Genomic DNA, 19,136 nt, shown 5'->3' on the forward strand with positions numbered 1-19,136 from the left:
TGGAGTCACATTTTATAAGTTCCACTATTACTGGGCTGCCTGTTGATCTCGTTGATATATTCCTGTCTGTCTAATTAGAATGCGGGAGTGGTACTGCGCTCACCTTCTTGGAACCTTGATGTGATGATGTTATCAGAATCAAGGGTCCCGTGATAAGTAGATGTATGATGCGTGCCTAAGCACCAATGTGTAACCACCCCTGATAACCAGAGTACACCCTCTAACATGTGAAATATTTCCTGTGTGACCCTGTAAGTACGTAAAATCACAAGCTGTATAGTGCAATAAACAAGTGGTTTATTGAGTGAAAAACAAGAGTATGCACTGAGACAACTCAGGTGGATAACAATTCGGGTGTCCCGGTATGGGCTGGGGCTTGTGGCAAACAGTATGTACTGGGATTGGATCACCTGGATAGCACAATGGGTGATGGGGATGGGAGTTGCGACGTTAATCTGTGACGGGGCAAATCACAGGTAACAGTGTACAAGGACAAGCTGGTGCAGAGATGGAATAAAAGTCACTGCGGCCGTGAAGAAGGTTAGGGACGCCAGCCACCGGTGACATACACACTTACTACGACCGCAGTGACTTTTATTCCATCTCTGCACCAGCTTGTCCTTGTACACTGTTACCTGTGATTTGCCCCGTCACAGATTAACGTCGCAACTCCCATCCCCATCACCCATTGTGCTATCCAGGTGATCCAATCCCAGTACGTACTGTTTGCCACAAGCACCAGCCCATACCGGGACACCCGAATTGTTATCCACCTGAGTTGTCTCAGTGCATACTCTTGTTTTTCACTCAATAAACCACTTGTTTATTGCACTATACAGCTTGTGATTTTACGTACTTACAGGGTCACACAGGAAATATTTCGCATGTTAGAGGGTGTACTCTGGTTATCAGGGGTGGTTACACATTGGTGCTTAGGCACGCATCATACATCTACTTATCACGGGACCCTTGATTCTGATAACATCATCACATCAAGGTTCCAAGAAGGTGAGCGCAGTACCACTCCCGCATTCTACTGTATTACCCCAGAGCTTGGACCACTCAGGTTCTGCAGCCCCTTCAGACATAGATATCCTTAGCGCTAACCTACCCCCTTTTTTCACTGTCTGTCTAATTAAACAACTGTCCCACCTTTGTCAGATGGTTTTATTACTTAAATTGTTATCATTCTTCAATGATTTTACAGTCTCCTATTTATCTTAGTTAGATTCATGATTATTTTATAAAAGCAATTTATAACACTTCCTATTTGATTTGCAGGATTAAAGGTAGATTTCGTTTTAAATGTGAATCTGGAGGGTCTTCTGGTATCCACATCATTACCTTCTTCATTGCATCTGTTAGTGATGGGTTTTATGACTGCTAACTTTTGTATATATTTCTGTATATCTGGCGGTACGCTGGCCCACCATTCACAAGGCATGTTCCTTCACACTTGCTGCAAACAGATGTTTTACATAAACATCCATTTGCAGCGTGTAGGGGAACACCCACATCATTCGGCGACCATCAAATGATGTGGAATGTGCATGCATATGTATGGGTGCTCTGAGGCACGCCCATACATACTATCCCATGGGAACGCCCATAAAATGCTCATATGCCTATTTGCTAATGGGGCTGCCTGCCACCCCATACCACCCCATGCCTCTCTCCGCTCTCCGCCCACTGTCCTGGGTGATCAGAGTATTTGCAATGGGTGAACGCACCCTGCGTATGCACATGCGCAGAAATGCACATGCGCAGTAACATAACGTCGGTCCGTGTGCGAATGTGCGAATGAACGGCCATAGCAAATGGACCAACAGTAAATGGTCCTAAACCCTGTAGAAGATTGGGGAACTCTCTAACTACAAACATTAATTAGGTAAGACTAAGTCCCAATCTCATTTTTCTAGAGACACCATCCTCTTTATCATCTGTTTTTGGGTCTGATTAAACCTTTCTACCAGGCCATCTGTTTGCAGGTAGTAAATCTAATCCTAATAGTAATTCTATCTACCTTTAACAACCGGCATAGAGCTTTCATAAGTTTAGAAACAAAAGGAGTACCTTGGTCCGTTAATAACTCCTTCAGTATTCCCAGATGGGTATACAGTGTTAACAAATCTTTGGCAATCGTGCCAGACTTTATTTTATGCAGTGGCACAGCCTCTGGGTATCGGGTGGCATAATCCACTACCACAAGTATATATTGATGGCCTTGAGCAGATTTTTCTACTGGCTCAATCAATCCATACCGATTCTCTCAAGAGGTACAGAAATGATAGGAAGGGGTACCAGGGGAGCCCTAAACTCTGGCCAGGTGATGTCTTTTGACTCACTGGGCATTCCTGACAATGCCTCTTGGCTGTGACATGAATGTCTGGCCAAAAGAATCTAAATTTTATGTGTCAGCGAGTTTTCTCCTACCCTAAATGGCCACCCCACAGATGCGTATGCGTAGTTTCCAATACCAACTGCTTGAGTTTTCGAGGAACTAACAATTATTCTAGTCTTTTCCCCTGTAAAGTGGTTACCCAATATAGTAAATCATTTTTCAAAATAAGATACACCCTCTGGTGGCAAAGCCTCAACAACCTTACCATTAACCACTTTTGCAATATCAAAGGCATGCACCAGATTCATATCCTCCCATTCATATCTCACAAACTTTGATATTCTCCAGACTCGGGCTTCTGAGATGTATCAACTGCCAAGTGTCTATTGACATCATGCTCTGGCAACATGTATAGCTTTTGTCAACTTACCAAGGGTTAGGTGCCACTCAATCATCACTGCCAACTCCTCAAAGACTTTGGGATCAGCCTGCAGGGCCCATTGTTGTACTTTCCGGTTTAATAACTGCATAGTCTGCTCCAGCACGTCTATCTCCACAATTTGCACTGCCGCGTTTTTATCAAGCTGTAACCAGGCCCTATCCAGCCAGGCTAACATGCCAGTGGCCAGCTGAATCCTTGAAAGCTCTGAGACCTCCAGCTGCCAGTCGTGAAATGTTTAGGCTTTGCTGGGGCCTGTCACACCAATTCTACCCAGTATAGCCTTCTTAAGGCTAGGGTAGGAGCGTGACTTAGCCACAGACATATCTACATAGGCCCTCTGTGCCTGCCCTGATAAACAGGGATCCAGCCTGTTAGACCATTCCTCGGCAGGCCATCCCAAATGCATAGCTGTGCACTCTTATGTGCAGAGGAATGCCTCAATGTCATCAGCAGGAGTGAGCTTCGGTAGCCTCTCCCGCTCCCGCCCACCTTTTCTCAGCTCTTTTAACTCCTCAAGCAGAATCTTAATTTGAGCTTGCTGCCCCTGTATCTGGGATTGCTGTTGTTCAGCCTGTTGTTAATCTGTGCTTGCTGCACCTCATGCAGCAACTGCACCTGAGCTTGTTGCCCCAGTAACAGGTTTGTTGCCCTACAAACAGTTCAGCTGACATTTTTAATAATGGGTCCATAGTAGCATACCTCCCAACACGACCCTCTCCATGAGGGACACAATGATCTATTTCTGGACTTCCCTCTAAATGAATAACTGCCATCACCTGTGTTTAAAAACACCTTTCTTATCAATTACTTTGTTCGGCACAGGTGATGGCATGATACATTCAGAGGGAAGTCAAGAAACAGAGCATTGTGTCTGTAGTATGTAGTAGTCTGCATTTACCATGTTTCCCAACAAAAAACACCATAGGGCTTATTTTCGGGGTAGGGCTTATTTTAATAACATGCCCCCAGTCCTCCTTTAATAACATGACCCCAGTCCTTTTAAACAGCCCCCATTCCTTCATTCAATAACGTGAGTCCTGCTCACCAACAATAAAGAACTTTCCAGTTTTTCTTCTTGGCTGTGCCACTGCTCCCTCTGTGCTGCAGCCCCGTGATGTGTGCAGTGACATCATGCGCTGCCGGCAGTGCATCTCTGAGACTGGGAGCTGAAACGGCTTCTGTAGAAGCCTGGACGGTACAAGCAACGCAGAGGTGAGAGGGGTTAGCAGGGGTGGAGATGGGGTACAATTTAGTGTCTGCACTCTGTTTAGGGAAATTTTAATAGGGCTTATTTTCAGGGTACGGCTTATTTGGACCAGTGCCCAAAATCAAGGGTAGGGCTTAATTTCGGGGTAGGGCTTATTATCAGGGAAACACAGTAAGTGCAAGCTTAGGTAGCTTGATATAATGCGCCTGACTCCCAAAAAAAGATTTTGCTTACACCTGCCTGCTTCACTGGCCACAACACAAAAGAGCAAATAATATTTTATACTAATGACTGCTAATCGATCGGTTCGCCAGCAAAGATAAAACCGGCCCCATCTGTATGCAATCTTTGCTAACTGTACTATTTATATACAATTCATACAATCTACATTAGATTTGCACTATCAGGGGCGTAAAGAGAAACCTCATGGGCCCCATAGCAAAGTAGTACCCTCATGTCCCCCCCCCCCCCCGCCAACGATGGGGTGAGAAGGTGACAATGATTGGGGGGGAGAGTGAGGGACGACGACAGTAGATAGAGTGATAGCAATAGGGAGAAGAGGGTTTGCTACAATATCACTGCTGCAGGAGCATGGACGGGACTCCAGCGCTCAGCATTAGAGGTCCCATCCACTAACTGCAGGTCAGTGAACGGGGCTTCTAACGCTGAGCTCTGGAGTCCCTTCCGCGCTGCTGCCCTAACATTTAAAATTACCGGCACTTCTACCTTCCTCTCCTCCGGCTCCCCGTCCATCTTCTGAGAGCTTTGCCGCAAAATCCTCCTCCTCCAATATCCCTTCCCCCTTCAGTGCCGGCTGCTGAGCCTGCCGCCGAGATCATTCTGTGCGCTGCAGCAGGAGAGTGGGTTTGTCCCTCCTTGACGGACACCTCCCCGGCACGCTCTTCCGCTCTGCTCTGCACACTCACTGGTCTGGTGTGACAGGGTGCAGGGGATGCAGCAGGCCCCTGGGACAGTCCTGGCCCCATAGCAGTTGCACCCCCTGCACCCTTGGCAGTTACGCCACTGTGCACTATATAGTCATTGCTGCCCTTTTCGATTTGTGCTGTCACGGAAGCGCGCATCGGGATCGCAATGTAAAAAACCTGTGCGATCTACATACGATCTGCAAGCGATTTTGACTATATAGTCAAAATTTAATGTCAAATCTCTCTGTGTGTACACATCATAAGCCTGATGCAGAAATTGTAACTAGCAAAAAAAAATTCCGGTTTGTACGCTCGGCAAACTATCTAAAATAAACTAACTTAACTCCATGCCAACATGGATAGTTCATACCCCCACTATCTATGTTGGCATGGAGTTGATTTGAGATAGCGTGGCGAGCGCCGTGAAACTACACAAGTACCTTTTCTTCCTGTCTATAGAAACAAAATCCCATTATGCAAATATGAACTGTAAGTTCCAGAGTGCGGAAGATTAATTCCTCAGACTCTCTTGAAGTCAATTGTCATTTTGAGTGCATCTATTACAAGAACACCACTTACATTTCCGACTTAAATTACATCACTTAGCAAGAAGGTTTCATTTTCAAGTTTACCCATTGAAGGAGGCAGAGATGATTGAAGAGTTTCAATTTTAATACTTAAAAGTACAGATGTCATATTTGTATAAGGAAGCTTTATTGAAAAATGCCAGCCTCTGATAAGAGGATGTCATAGAAAACAAATTACTATGAACACATATAATTAGACATGTTTATCTAAATATATACAGTATGCAATTACACTTCTACAATATACAAACTATCATTCACATACATAAATGCATATACAATGATGTATATAAACACCTATCTACATACAGTCAGAAAACCACATGCCACACATACATGGTTAATGGACCTTTCAGCAACAAACCTGGTAATGTCCAGCAGGAGGCTGTTGTGTAGGTAGTAACTTAATGGCACCGTCACAGTAGTGAGTGCTGTGCCAGATACATTCATCGATTAGAGTGCAATATAGATGGACATCATGGGCCATAAAATAGTGTTGGAGGCATAAATTGTATATACAGAATGTAACAAAATCGTTTATTTAGTTTTACTTTACTTTATATGCTCATTGAAAAAAATGTACGTTATTTGTATATAGTTATCTGTATATTCCCATTTATCTATGACTGTACTTTGTCAAGTACATACCTCACAATATGACCCACTCCAGGAGGGACACAATGCCCTTTTTGGGGACTTTCCTCTTAATAATGATTGCCATCAACTGTGTTGAGGGCGGGATGTACCAAGCTAAAAATGCGGTAATACCCCTGATTTCGGGGGGTTTTACTGCATTTTCTACGGTACATATATCCGGCCACCGAGTCATCACAGGGCAGGGTATACCCTATAGAAGCATATGGGCTTCTTTTGCCACAAACCCACCGCCTCCTGCCACCCCCTCTCCCCCTCCCCCTGGCTTACCTTCCTGCAGGTCCTCTTAATACATATGCGCTAGCATCGCTGAGGGCAGCGATGTATATTAATACATCCCACCCTAAGTGATAACAAATTTGTCTCAGCACAGGTGATGGCAATCATTAATTAAGAGGGAAGGCCAGGAATAGAGCATTGTGTCCCTCATCAGGGCAACCGAGAGGTATGGCGGGCCCCTGTAACATTTTGGGGGCAGGGCATAAGTGTGGGAGGTGTGGCCACCTCCTACGCTTAGGCCATGCCCCCAAATGTTTAGAGGGGGTGAAAAAAACTCTAAACTCAGCAGCAGCACACACCTACAGCATGTGCTGTGCTGACAGCAGGCTCAGCATGAACTTTCACACTCATGCTGAGTCTACTGTCAGCACAGCACATGCTGTAGATGTGTGTGCTGCTGCTGCCTGGGAGGGATGAAGGGGGAAGAGGGGGTCGGACCAGGGCCCCTGCTGGGCCCCTCCAGCAAGCCCGGGCCCGGATAATTAGTACCTGCCTACCCCCCCCTCTCAGCTGCCCTGTCCCTCCTTAGGGCTATGTTGGGAGGTATGCAAGTATGATTCATAAGCATCAAGGGAGCAATAACTCATCATAACCAAACTATCAGGATCTGTTATTATGTAGCAATCGCTTTGAAATAAAACATGTCTGACATGTATTTTATTTTATTTTTTTTAACTCATGGAGTCTCTAGAAAAACAAATCTTTTTTTAGGCCCTGTAATTATAACATTGCTCTAGCACTTGTCGGTCAATGAGTTTTTTTGACTGGCACACCCATTATTAGATGTAGACAAGTACTACCCTGCTGCCATGCAAATATCAATGGGAGTTGATTACTAAAGAAGTTCAAATGTGCAATAGCCCATAGGGATGAATTAGCAATTAGCTTAAGTGCAAGTTAGGCATTTAAAGTCAGTTTCTGGTTGGGTACTCTGATCTACACAATGAAAGCCAAAGTCTCATTGGGTAATCGCAGTTAATGCAAATCTGAACTTTTTAAATAAATATCCAGTGAAACCTGTAGAAATGTAGCGTTGGCACAATATAAAGTTCAAGATTTCTGGGATCTCTTAATGTCATCTCCATTGTTCCAGTTCTGTATCTCACACATCCTGTATCTTCCTGTGTGTTCTCAGATCCAAACATCCTAGGACATTCTGAACACTTCCAGAACACTGGCAGCTCCATGCATGCGGTAGAAGATGCCAAAAGGAAGACAAATGTTGGTAATTACGGTCCATACAGACTCTCCATAGAATTTCAACTCTAAATTGTTCTTTAACTGTGGGCGAGCACCAAATGCTGGCATAAGCCAAAGCTGTGAATAGAGAAGTTAGAGAACTACAATAATTATAATGGTCACAAACAGGGGATACAAAAATAACTATAGTGTATTTATTCATGGGGGGGGGGGGGGGGGGGGGTCCTCTGGGAGTAGGGATAGCCATAAATGTATAAAAAATAGAAACAATAACGATTGGGTTAAGTTGTGGAACTACAAGTCCCGGGTTAAAAAAAAAAAAAAAAACGACAGTTCTGAACACCATAACAAACTAACATTTTAATTGATTGGCTGCTGATTGGTAGGGGAGGAGAAGCTGCAAGTGTAAACACACTTGCTGCTCCTCCAGTTCGTTATGGTGTCGGGACAGTCAGTTTGTGGTTTTTAGTTGTGGATGCCTACATGGAACGAAGAGGAGGCGGTCTAGGCGATTATACGACATGGTGAGTACAATTTCCTTTCACGGGCACCCTAATGGATTACTATTGGAGAAGAGGACTGGCCTATGGTGGAACCTATAGGTAAGTAAGTTTGTTTTCTATGGTGTGTGTGTGTGTGTGTGTGTGTGTGTGTGTGTCAATTATTTGGCTCAAACTACAAAACCCAGTGAGCCCTTTAATGCTGGGACATGTGGTTCAGCAAGTCCCTGCATGTGAGGGAGGCTTGCTGGGACTTGTAGTACACAACTTAACCCAATAGTTATTGACACTGTTTTTTTTACATATTTATGGCTATCAGCCTGTTGCTCACCACCCAGGGGCAGGGGGTACACTGGAGGGGGGACCCCCATCATTGGGGGGGGGGGTCACCATGTCCCAGGGTCCCAGCCCAGGCGTACCAGTCAGGCTTTAACACTTTGGCCGGGGAGGGGGCAAAAAGTTATTCGCCCAAACAAGGCGATTTTGGCGATGTTTTAAGCCATAACTAGGGAGACCCCTAGTTATGGTTTAAAAAATACGGGGAACCCCTGCAGGCTGTTTGGACCCGGTGCTGTTATACAAAATACAGGGGGACCCCTAGTCATTTTGTCTCCCATATTTTGGAAACCAGGACCAGTCCATGAACCTAGTGCTGGTTATAGAAATAAAGGGGGACCCCAACTTTGTTTCCCCCCTGTATTTCTGCAACCAGGCCCAGCTCAATGAGCCCGGGGCTGGTTATTGCTGGGCGGAGGAACCCACGATGGTTTAAAAAAAAATGTATTCATTTATTTTTTCTACACAGGGCAGCATTGCACGGATCTGACTGCCACATCATTCATATTTGGTGGCTGTTAAATACGGCCGCCAAATATGAACGGCTATGCCATCGGAAAATACGAATCAGGTGAATACGGCAGATAGTACAATTGCCATATTCATTAAGGGTATTTTATCCAGAATACAGCCGATCCCGATCGTATCCATTCGGACCATGGATTGGCCGAATTTCCCACTCTGAGTGCTGCCAAATTGCTGCAGTATATTGGGGTATCATTCTGTTGGAGGGCAACTGAGCAATTTCTGATTAAGCAAATATATATCGACTTAGTGTCCAAATTACTTGCATTTTGTATACTCTGAAGCTAAAGACCTTCACCCCAACTCTATATAATCTATATTTTGCACATTTCTACAGGGTTCTGGCATAGTGGATCCACGGTGTCTAGATCGACAGGCACGTGTTCGACCACTCTAGGTCGTACACATCCAGATAGATGCCTAAAGATAGTAGGCGGCATCTAGTTCAACGGTAACTAAAGACAGACGCAAGTGTTAAGTTGTCCAAACCGTGACCGACAGTTAGTATGTTGACCCGTGTGTTTCACATTATTTTGTGTCTATGTCGACATGAACACTGTATGCCCACTTGGATATTAAAGTATGAAACAAGTCAGATTAAAACAAAACAAAACATGAAAAACTCATGTCGACCATGTGTCTGTCAATCATCAACCTAATGCTTGCGTTTATCTTTTGTTACTGTTGATTTGTCCTAGGCGTCTAACTAGATGCATTTGGCTATGAGTTGTCATCCATGTGATTGTCGATCTAGACGCTGTTGTCCAGGAAACAAATTATATACAGATGGAGCCGCTCTCATTAGATCAGCTCCTGGCGATAGAATCGTCATGCGCCGTCACCCACCCCTCCTCCAGGGTCCGACAGAATGAGGCGCGTGCGCACGAGATGCTCGCACACCCCATTCTGACGGACGCCCTGCAGCACAAACGAGTGAGCTGCTCGCGCGACCCCGTCTGGCTGATGGCGGCTCCATCTGTATTAATCACTGACACATTAACACACATTTGTCTTTGCGGATTAGTCATTACCATAAGGCAGTGGTTCCCAGACTGTGTGCCGCGGCTCTCTGGGGTGAATCAGGATACTTGCAGGGGTGCCACGGGTTGGTGGTCCCGGATCAATTCAAATTATGTATGGTCAATTATTTATGGATAATACCAGTGCTGGTGGTTGCCAATCATAAAATATGTGTGCAAACAGAAGCAAATCCTGCCCTTTACCACATCACTGAACCAAAGCAACACAATCTACTTCATTTTATAATTTTTTTCTTCCATTTTTATTTGGCCTAGGGGTGCCGTAAAAAAAAAAAATCTGATACACTAGGGAGCCGTGATTGAAAAAAGATTGGGAACCACTGCCATAAGGAATTGGGCTACAAGGATATACATAGGATATAAGATGATCACTAGTGAATGTATTATTATTATTTTAATGGAATGTATAGTATATATTAATGCTTACTATGGTTTGCAATACTTACTATGATGTTACTCAGCAGTAGAAACAGTGAAATCTCCTGAACAAGCCTTCTTTTTAAGTTCCAAGGAAGATCTTGAGTGTTTTGCATTTCATTAGCCGTTGCATTAGTGGCAGGTAATGTGGATTCTGGAGATGCTACATCTTGTATATGGGGAGCAACAACTTCGTTTGTATAAACAAGTTCTTTGTGTGGATCCTGAAGGGCATCACTGAACGGTTCCCTGTGTAGCCCTTCAATGATAAAGGTATTCTGCAATGTAAGCTGTACAATCATGAGTAATGAGTAAGCCAGGTTTAAAGCATTGATCAGCTCTCCAGGAGTTGTGGCAACCATTGCTACTATGGAGTAATAGGAGATACAGTACTGTCCGAGTGCTGCGCCCAAGAGCAGGGTCACATCTAAAGTGCGTGTCGGGTTCTTATGGCCATCCATGTCTCTCTTGTCAAATCTGTAAATGATGGTGCAAGTGAGTGAGCCCATTGACATAAGGCTAAGGATCACAATGTTGAAAGAATAGAACATAATGTGAGCCTGGTAGCGTTTATCTCGGATATTAACTTGCACCTTGTATGTAACAAGAGCCACAATGCCACCAAGAAGAACTATTCCTCCAAGCAAAAGGCCCACAAAGATACTATGAAAGCAGAAACAAGGGTTAAACGGACGGTGGGATGGCATGTTGTCATCCAGTTCACGGCCAACATTCTTCCACATGACATATGCCATAGCTGAAGCAAAGAGGCTATACTCTATGTTAAATGGGTAAAGGTAATAGTATCCTGTCTGGAAGACGTTGCACAAGTGGTTGCTGCAGCGGCAGGTGTGTCCATGTGCTCCACCAGAATCTAGAAAAGAGTTATAAAGAGAGTTAATAAATAAAAAAAAAACATCCCATTTATTGTACTATGACATTTATTTTTCATACCTCTGTGATCATGGTACCCAACCGTGCTGGTCAGGGCAATCATGTCATCCTCCCTGTCTTGTTTCTGGTGGACAGACTCATCCGTCACTGCAGCCATCCAAATACTGAGATTTGTTATTAGTACCAACATAAGGCCATATCTGAAAAAAGAAAATGATTTACAACTGTATCAAGCTAGTAGGTATTCTGCCGCTGTTTTTTTAATGGAATGAAAATGTCCTTCAGCTATTGCATTAGGTTGCAGAAGAACTTCAGACACTGTAGTTATCTCATTGGTGAAAAAAAATAACTCAGTATTTTTCTTTTAAATGGTATTAAGGGCCTGATTCAGACCTGCTCCCTAGGCTGCATATGTTCACAACCTAGCGATCAGGTAAACGCCGGCCGAAAGCCTGCCCCCTGCCGCATGAATCACATCCCGTCGCATGCATCCGCCTTGGCGAAAAATCATTCGCTGGTCGCAGATAAAAGTCAATCTAGACTGATTTTTATCTTGGCCAGAGATGGCCTAATTTTTGGTGGGAGGGTTCTGTTGCATACTGTGTTATGATTGATAAGGATGCACTCACCTGGAAATGTTGGTGTGAATCTGTACGCAGTGTTTGCTTGAGACCCATAGAAAATATGTCTGGAAACCATGAAAAAAATATTAAAGCAGGTCATTTTTTTGTGTGGATTGTTTTATAGAAGCCAGCCAAATAATAGCACACAAGGCAAGTTACCATCTCCAGATAGGTGAGACATTTACCTGAAGGATAATGAAAGCACTCTGCACCATGGGGTGAATCAGTTTGATTGGTGACTCACAATCAATATAGCTTATGTAATATCCTATCTTAAATACATCAAGCACCAGACTGCAGATGCCAAAAAACACCAGACCACCTAAAAGAGAATTAACAAAGTGACCTTAATGCCCCTAATTAAATTACAAATTGTGACAGAACTTATTTTGTATTGTCAAAGCTGAGCAACAATTATTCTAATTACCTACTAAATTATTAAATATTTACATTTTTATTGAAGTAAAGTGAATAATACAATAGATATTACCACATAATGTGCACATAGTCATGAGTACTAGTTCTCAACATAGTAAAGAATGGACACACTAGTTGAATTAAATGTAAATATTAATAGTTGAACCACTGGACACCATATGACAAAAGCTGAAAAAAATACAGGGAACATTCTAGTGACATAGTAATATACAATACACAGAGCCTTCTAATGATCACCTTAAATACAATCTTCATTATATTATCCCCTTTACAATACAGATTGCCTTCCAGAGACTAATTTACAATAAGGAACATTATACAGATCATTGCAATGTTATATGGTTTTAATGTTACAGTCCTCAAATAATTAGGATGACAATTGTATTTCAAAACAGTATGATTTAAATAACATCTAACCATAACCAGATGTCTTGTATATTACTTACATATGTGATGCGATCTAGTTCAAAATGTGCACTGGTATGCATACGCATATTCCTGTCAAAGTATATAAAGGTCATGTCCAGAGATATCTGTGCTGTGAAACACTATGATTGTCTGTGTGTAAACTTGGGCCGGACTAGCCATCTGCCACTTCTGGTAAATGCCACTAAGGCTGATTGCTTAATGGGCCAGTCAGGCTTTCTTCAAGATCATGCTCTGTTACTGTAATGATAATGAGGGGTGACCATGCCCCTAACAGGGCCAGGTCTAATATAGGGCTCCAGTCTGTCACTGGTATAAATCTCATTCATTTGTGTCTGTGTCACATGCTGGTCGGTCAGTAGGCGCTATGCACCACATGCATGTCTGTTATTTATAGCATGCTGTTATCATTTTTAGTTCCTGTTATTTGTAATTTTGTTGCATAATTACCTCGAAGCCACACAGGACCTGCATGTGAGTCTTTGTAGAGGACTGCATTTTTTCGGCATGAAAAATAGAATTGGAATATCATCCAGAAAGTGGAGAGCAGCATGAGAATGACTAGTAAGGCAAGGACATCTGTATCCTCCACAGTAACCTCTTCTAAAGCACCACTGCTCACAAGAACACAGGCAACCAAGCCAACATTTATGGCCAGTAATGCTGACAGCAAGCGACCTCCTTTCTTCCAGACATCAGAGCGAACTATTGGGGTAGCATGCTCCTGACTTAGTGTAGACACGTCCACCTGTACAACTGAAGTGGCCAAAGCTGTGTCATCTGCTGAAGTAGTAGGTAGGGATACTGGCTCTTCATTAACTGTATTAGGTACATGTGTATCTTGGCCTTGGCCAGAGTGAGGCATTTCCAATTCTTGTTGGGCTGTTTCCATGTTGCTCATCTCCACACAACAGTCCTGGAAAAAGAACAAAAAAGCTTAATTTACATCTTTGTGTTTAGGATGTTGGCCACTGACATGGGGATTCCATATCCCAGTTATTAATTGTGCAGTTATAATGTGATTTATGCCAGGTTAATTCTATCTTAATGGTGAGTTTATCTTATTTCAACTCAGCACCCTATAGACAACACCTTGGTCTGCACCATTCCAGGAAAAAGGGGAAAGGAAAGGGTTAACACTGTGGGAATAGCTGTAGCAGTTTTAATTAACAGAGCCCAAGTCATCTCATTTAAATGCAAATATGTTCAATAAATCCCTTGCAGAATTCAGAAAGGTCACAGGTCGGAACTCTCTGCTCTCGTTAGATACGTAGAATGTCATAGCAGGTTTTCCTCATATACCATCAATGCCATTTTCATGAATAATAAAACAGCTAAGAGACCTTTGACATTTGATTGATTTTAGCACTGTATAAGGGATTGGGAATGGTCTTTTCACTCCAATGTTATGTATCAATCAGACTATACCAAGTGACCTAGAACATGCTTGATAACCTCATATGAAGTGATTCAGAATAAAAAAAAAATACTTCAGGTATACTTCAGCAAAGAGGAATACAGTACCACTGGTATTGCCAATATCAATGACAATAACTATGGCATCTCACCATGGAAAGTGAAACACAGCTTATACTGTACTACGTACAGCAGCCAGCATCATGAGTAACCATTTATATTGGACAGTTTCTATTATACAGGTACCTACATCTACAGAATAATAATAATACAACCATTATTACTTGCAGTTTTTCTATGGTCACTCTTATGATCTGTGTAAAACTGAACTGAGATATCATTTGCTGTTTTTTTCTGATGCCAATAATTTGGTTACATCAGTAATCTAAATTCTAGATAAATGAATACTATGGAGTATAATTTATTATCTAAGGGGCTAATTCTGGGTTGCACACAAATTGGCTGTATTGCCTGTGGTATTGCTTCATGCTAATGCATGTATGCGTTGAACCAATGTGGAGGCTCATGTGTGTCTGGAATTGGCACTTGCAGCAATTCCATACTACAGTAAGTGCAGGATACAGGCCCGGATTAAGGCTTTGGGGGGGGGCACGGAGCAATAACGACCGGGTAAAGGGGGTGTTGTATATTATAACACGTATAAGAGCTGTGGGGTGGTGCATCCTCTGTGTCCTCTCCTCCCCCTTCCTGGTCATCTGTGTGCTCTGCTCTTGGTGACTTGAGCTGCAGGGCTATTGTTGTGCAGCTGGCGGCTCTGGGTTTTGTTTTAAGTGTTTTTTCTGGGTGCAGCTAAACCTGGCTGCACAAAATCGGCTCACAAGTGCCAGATGGCCAGTCCGGCCCTGCCTCCAATCATGACCCATCCCAGGAGGGACCGAATGCTCTCTACCTGGACTTCCCTCTTATATTACTGGCGTCACCTGTGTTGGAATATTTATTTATATATTTATAATAAAGGAATGTAATGTTACCTTATATAGGAAATATAATCTTTTTTTACACTACAGTTTTATTTGAATTTATATAACAAATGTGAGCGATGCTGGCATTTTTAGCTTGAATATCTCTCACAGAGATGCTGGCTCTCAAAGGGTTAAACCTGTGGAGTTATTATATTTAAACGAATACTGTAGTGTAATAACACCAGGATACAGTGTATATCTGCATATAACTTAGAGAAAACATTTTTCTACATTTTTCTGGTAATGGGACAAAGGCAATGTAACAATCTTAAAATGCAAATAGAAAAATAAAATATATAATTTATCTTGTTAAGAATAGCAGCAGCCTCTGTACTGCTAACACACCGAAACAGGAGTCAGGAGCGCAAGTGATGTCACTGTGCGCTGGCCAGTGGCCCCCTGACAGACGGGGGCAGGGTTACAGTATGTCATGTGTCCCCCCTTTATCTGGCTATGAAAAAATATATGTCTAAACCAGGCTTGCCTTACATTATGCATGGCTAAGAATTGCACAGAGGATTTTGTTACACGTCCATGACACTCACATAAGTTATGGTCAGTGGCAGAAATCCAGGAGACAATGGAGTCACTTGCCACCGGGCTCCTGGTCTTAAGGGGGCACTTCCTCCATTGTCTCCGGTTTCTCCATTTGCCCCATGTCCTTCCCCCAACTAAAGATTGGCGCCTGGAAGAGCGTGTATCATTGTTAGCTGCACTCCTCCCCTATGACCTGCTTGCATTGCGGACATCATGTGCCACGCAACCTGATGTGTATGTATGTGCATGAAAATAAAAGATTTTGTTTTTTGAACAACTAAATAATACCATCTCTAAATGACAGATTTACAACTGGGGGGAAAAAAGACTGTACAGGGAAAACTGGGGCATACAGTCTGCGTTCATGACTGAGCGCATTGATGTCCATATACAGTATTAACGGAAATTTTAAAATAAAAGAGCACAAAATATATAAATCCCAAAAGATAGTCTCACTCTCCAATCCTTCAATGCCAGTAGATACATCATAGAAAGAAATAGATAATGTCTGGCGTAAGTAGATACAGGTTCTCTTGGGGAAAAATAGTCAAAAAGTAGTGTTAAAAGCCTATTGCTGCTTTTTAACAATAAGTTTACGTTATTTTGTGTATGTGCAGTACAGGTCTGTGATATCGGTTGCACTATGGCATCATCATACCTCCCAACCTTAAAGACTTCTGAGAAGGGCCAAATTCTCTGGTACATGGGCAAAATTAGGGGGGGTAGCCTTACGAGAAGGGGGAGTGGCCTCAAGGTAAGTGCCATGGGAACATGCCCAGTGCTCTGTGAGCTGTTGATATGCCATATTTCCGCCAGTCGGAAATATGGACCAACATTGAATACCCCCCTAAATCCTCATGCAAGAATGAGTACACAAGTTCATGTAATCTCATTGTGCTCAACATCACTAAATAGACCTTGTACTGATTTTGTAGCAAATCTCTCCTCTTTTGCAACCAAGTACAATATACACCCGGTAAATGATGTGGAGCTTGGAAGCTGTAAGTTAAACAAATGTATGAGAGCTAGAGTGCAGGTGTACCATACATCTGCATACTTGCATGGTCGCCAAAAGTGTGTATGTCCGGTTTCTTGCATAGTCTCAGGTGCTCAGAAAGGGGGGGGTGTAGGAGGCATGAAATGGGTGTTTCCATGAGAATCTCTCTCCAAGATTTAATAAATCTCTTACCTGTGAGAAAGATCTGCAAGATGAGTTACACCTAGGGAAGGAATCAGTATGCACTACAAGTGCTTGGCACATCAATGTAACATTTCTGGTAAGCCTATAGTACAGGGTTGCCTACCCTCCCGGAATGGCTGGGAGCCTCCCCAAAATTGGGTCCCCTCCCGGCCCCTGGAATGGTGGGCAAGCCTCTCGGATACCACCGGGACTCCCTGGCTGCAGCAGTAAGTTAATTGCGATTTGTGGGTTTTTGGGGGTAGGGGCTAAAGATTTAAATTGGGTCATTTGTTTGATGGCGTCTACATCAGGCCTTGCCCCCCCCCCCCCCCCCCCCCCAATGTGCTTCTTACAATCTCCTCTCCGGGTTTCTCCCAGAGAGGAGACTTTAAAATTAGGCAACCCTGCTATAGTATATTTAAGAAAGAGCACGAGGAAGCTACTTTTACAGATTGCACTTTTTATACAGACATGAGAAACTTGTGCCAATCTGGAGGTGACTGTCAAAGTGTTTGTATATTAATAGATTGATAGTGTAACAGGGCTGGTAACTCTATAGTATATTTAAGGAGGAGGAGGAAGTAACATTTAGAGATTACATTTTCAAATTAAATTACATCTGTGCCAGTAAGGAAGTAACTTGTCTACCATAACAAATCAGTGAAATGATAATAATGTATTTGTCTTGGAAGAGATCCAGAAGCATTTAATGCTATCATACACAAGCCTAGCTGTAATCCCTTTACTGTATCAAAAATCTGTGGTGTTAGGGGGGCGTGGCCTGGCGACCTAGCGAGGCAGACGCGCTGATCTGAAGCTCCTGCCCTGATTGCCACAAAAGCACCCTTACCCTTGCCAATTCTGCAAACAGCACACCCTGCCCTCACCTCATCTCTCCACACCCGTGCCCCGACCGCCTCTGACCTTTCCCGCGGAGCCGGGGAGCTCTTTTTAGAGCTCCTGCAGGTTGCGGCCTGGTCGTGAGGCCGGGACCGGGGCCTCGAGTTCGCCAGAAGGGGTCTCCGGAAGCCGCTGTGGAGCCGCGAGAGGAGCCGTCTACCGCGACGGAGGACTGAACAGGGGTCTCCCCCCAGACGTCACCTGCCCGTGCAGGCTCCTTAGAAGTTCGGGAGCTCCCCCCGCCGCCCGCGGCACATCGGGGCCCCAGACAGCATCGGGGCTGGTGACGGAGTCACGGCAGCGGGCCGCGAGCTCAGCGCCCGCCACATCTCCTGCGGGAAACCTGCAAGCGGGGACACAGCAGGGCAGTGGGCGGCTGCCGACAGACGCCCGGAGGCTCTCTGCATACTAACAGAGGTGAGAGGACCCGGCCACTATATCACCACCGCCATCTTGGATGAGGCGCTGCCCCGAGTACAGCACCCACAAGACACACTGCGGCGGCCAAATACTCGCCTATCTACCCAGGGCTCTCTGTCATACCTGGCTTAACCCCCTAAACTTGTGCAGCTCTACCATTCAGAATACCTACCTATAGACTCTGCCTTACTGAAACGCTGGGAAGCAGCAGTGGCACCCACTCCCTTTGCTGGGTGGTGTGTGGCCCTTGGTGATCCCTAGACTGCCCCTGTGCGGGCGGATCATCTCCACCAGCCTCTCCCAGTGCCTGGTACTGCCCAGTAGGTCAGTGTGATCCCACGCTGGTCGGGACTGACATCCTGCTTGGCAGGTCTGGCAGCAGTCAGCCTCTCACTGCCTGCCCAACACCCTGTGCCACATCACAACTTGTGACGCTCAGACTGGGCCGCGTACCACACCCACCGAAGCCCGCTCTCCCACAGTTACGGCTGGCCCTTTGCTCTGGGTAGAAGTCTTCTCCCCCCAGGAATTTCCAACCGGCACCTTCTCATACTAGCAGAGCTGAGGTGCTCGGCAGGCCCCTCCTGCACTAGCAGGTCGCTTTTCGCCATTAAACATACCCCAGGCGTCTGCATCACACCTGTCCAAGATACAATGGCATACTCCACTCTGATGTGATACTATGCTCTGTCATGTCACCGCCCATGTGACCCACACCCTCATACTTTCTGCATGAACAGGCTCCATTCTACTACTCTAGTGCGTGTAACCCTGACCAACACTGCTTTCAAACCCCAATAAAAAAAAAAAAAAAAAAAAAATAATAATATTAAAAAAAAAAAAAAATATATAATAATAATTAAAT

The 19,136-nt window shown here is 44.2% G+C and overlaps 1 protein-coding gene and 1 long non-coding RNA gene across 2 annotated transcripts in view; one reads left to right on the forward strand and one right to left on the reverse strand.

Moving 5' to 3' along the window:
- The window catches only part of LOC146007146 (uncharacterized), a 56,602-nt gene that overhangs the window by 30,062 nt on the left and 7,404 nt on the right, over positions 1 to 19,136 (forward strand). Inside the window, exon 2 of the long non-coding RNA XR_014444254.1 lies at positions 7,572 to 7,661. This is a non-coding gene — a long non-coding RNA (uncharacterized LOC146007146). The remainder of the gene's footprint in view (positions 1 to 7,571; positions 7,662 to 19,136) is intronic.
- On the reverse strand, positions 6,861 to 13,736 carry LOC146007145 (proton channel OTOP2-like). The gene is made up of 6 exons (XM_083145520.1): positions 13,286 to 13,736; positions 12,157 to 12,293; positions 11,978 to 12,036; positions 11,409 to 11,548; positions 10,484 to 11,328; positions 6,861 to 7,753 (listed from the first exon to the last, which is right to left on the reverse strand). Exons 1-6 carry the CDS (start codon positions 13,734 to 13,736, stop codon positions 7,583 to 7,585), a joined length of 1,803 nt encoding a protein of 600 aa, XP_083001646.1. The 3' UTR covers positions 6,861 to 7,582.

The sequence above is a fragment of the Crinia signifera genome, chromosome 6, assembly GCF_055691185.1.
Source record: "Crinia signifera chromosome 6, ASM5569118v1, whole genome shotgun sequence".
NCBI classification, from domain to species: Eukaryota; Metazoa; Chordata; class Amphibia; order Anura; family Myobatrachidae; genus Crinia; species Crinia signifera.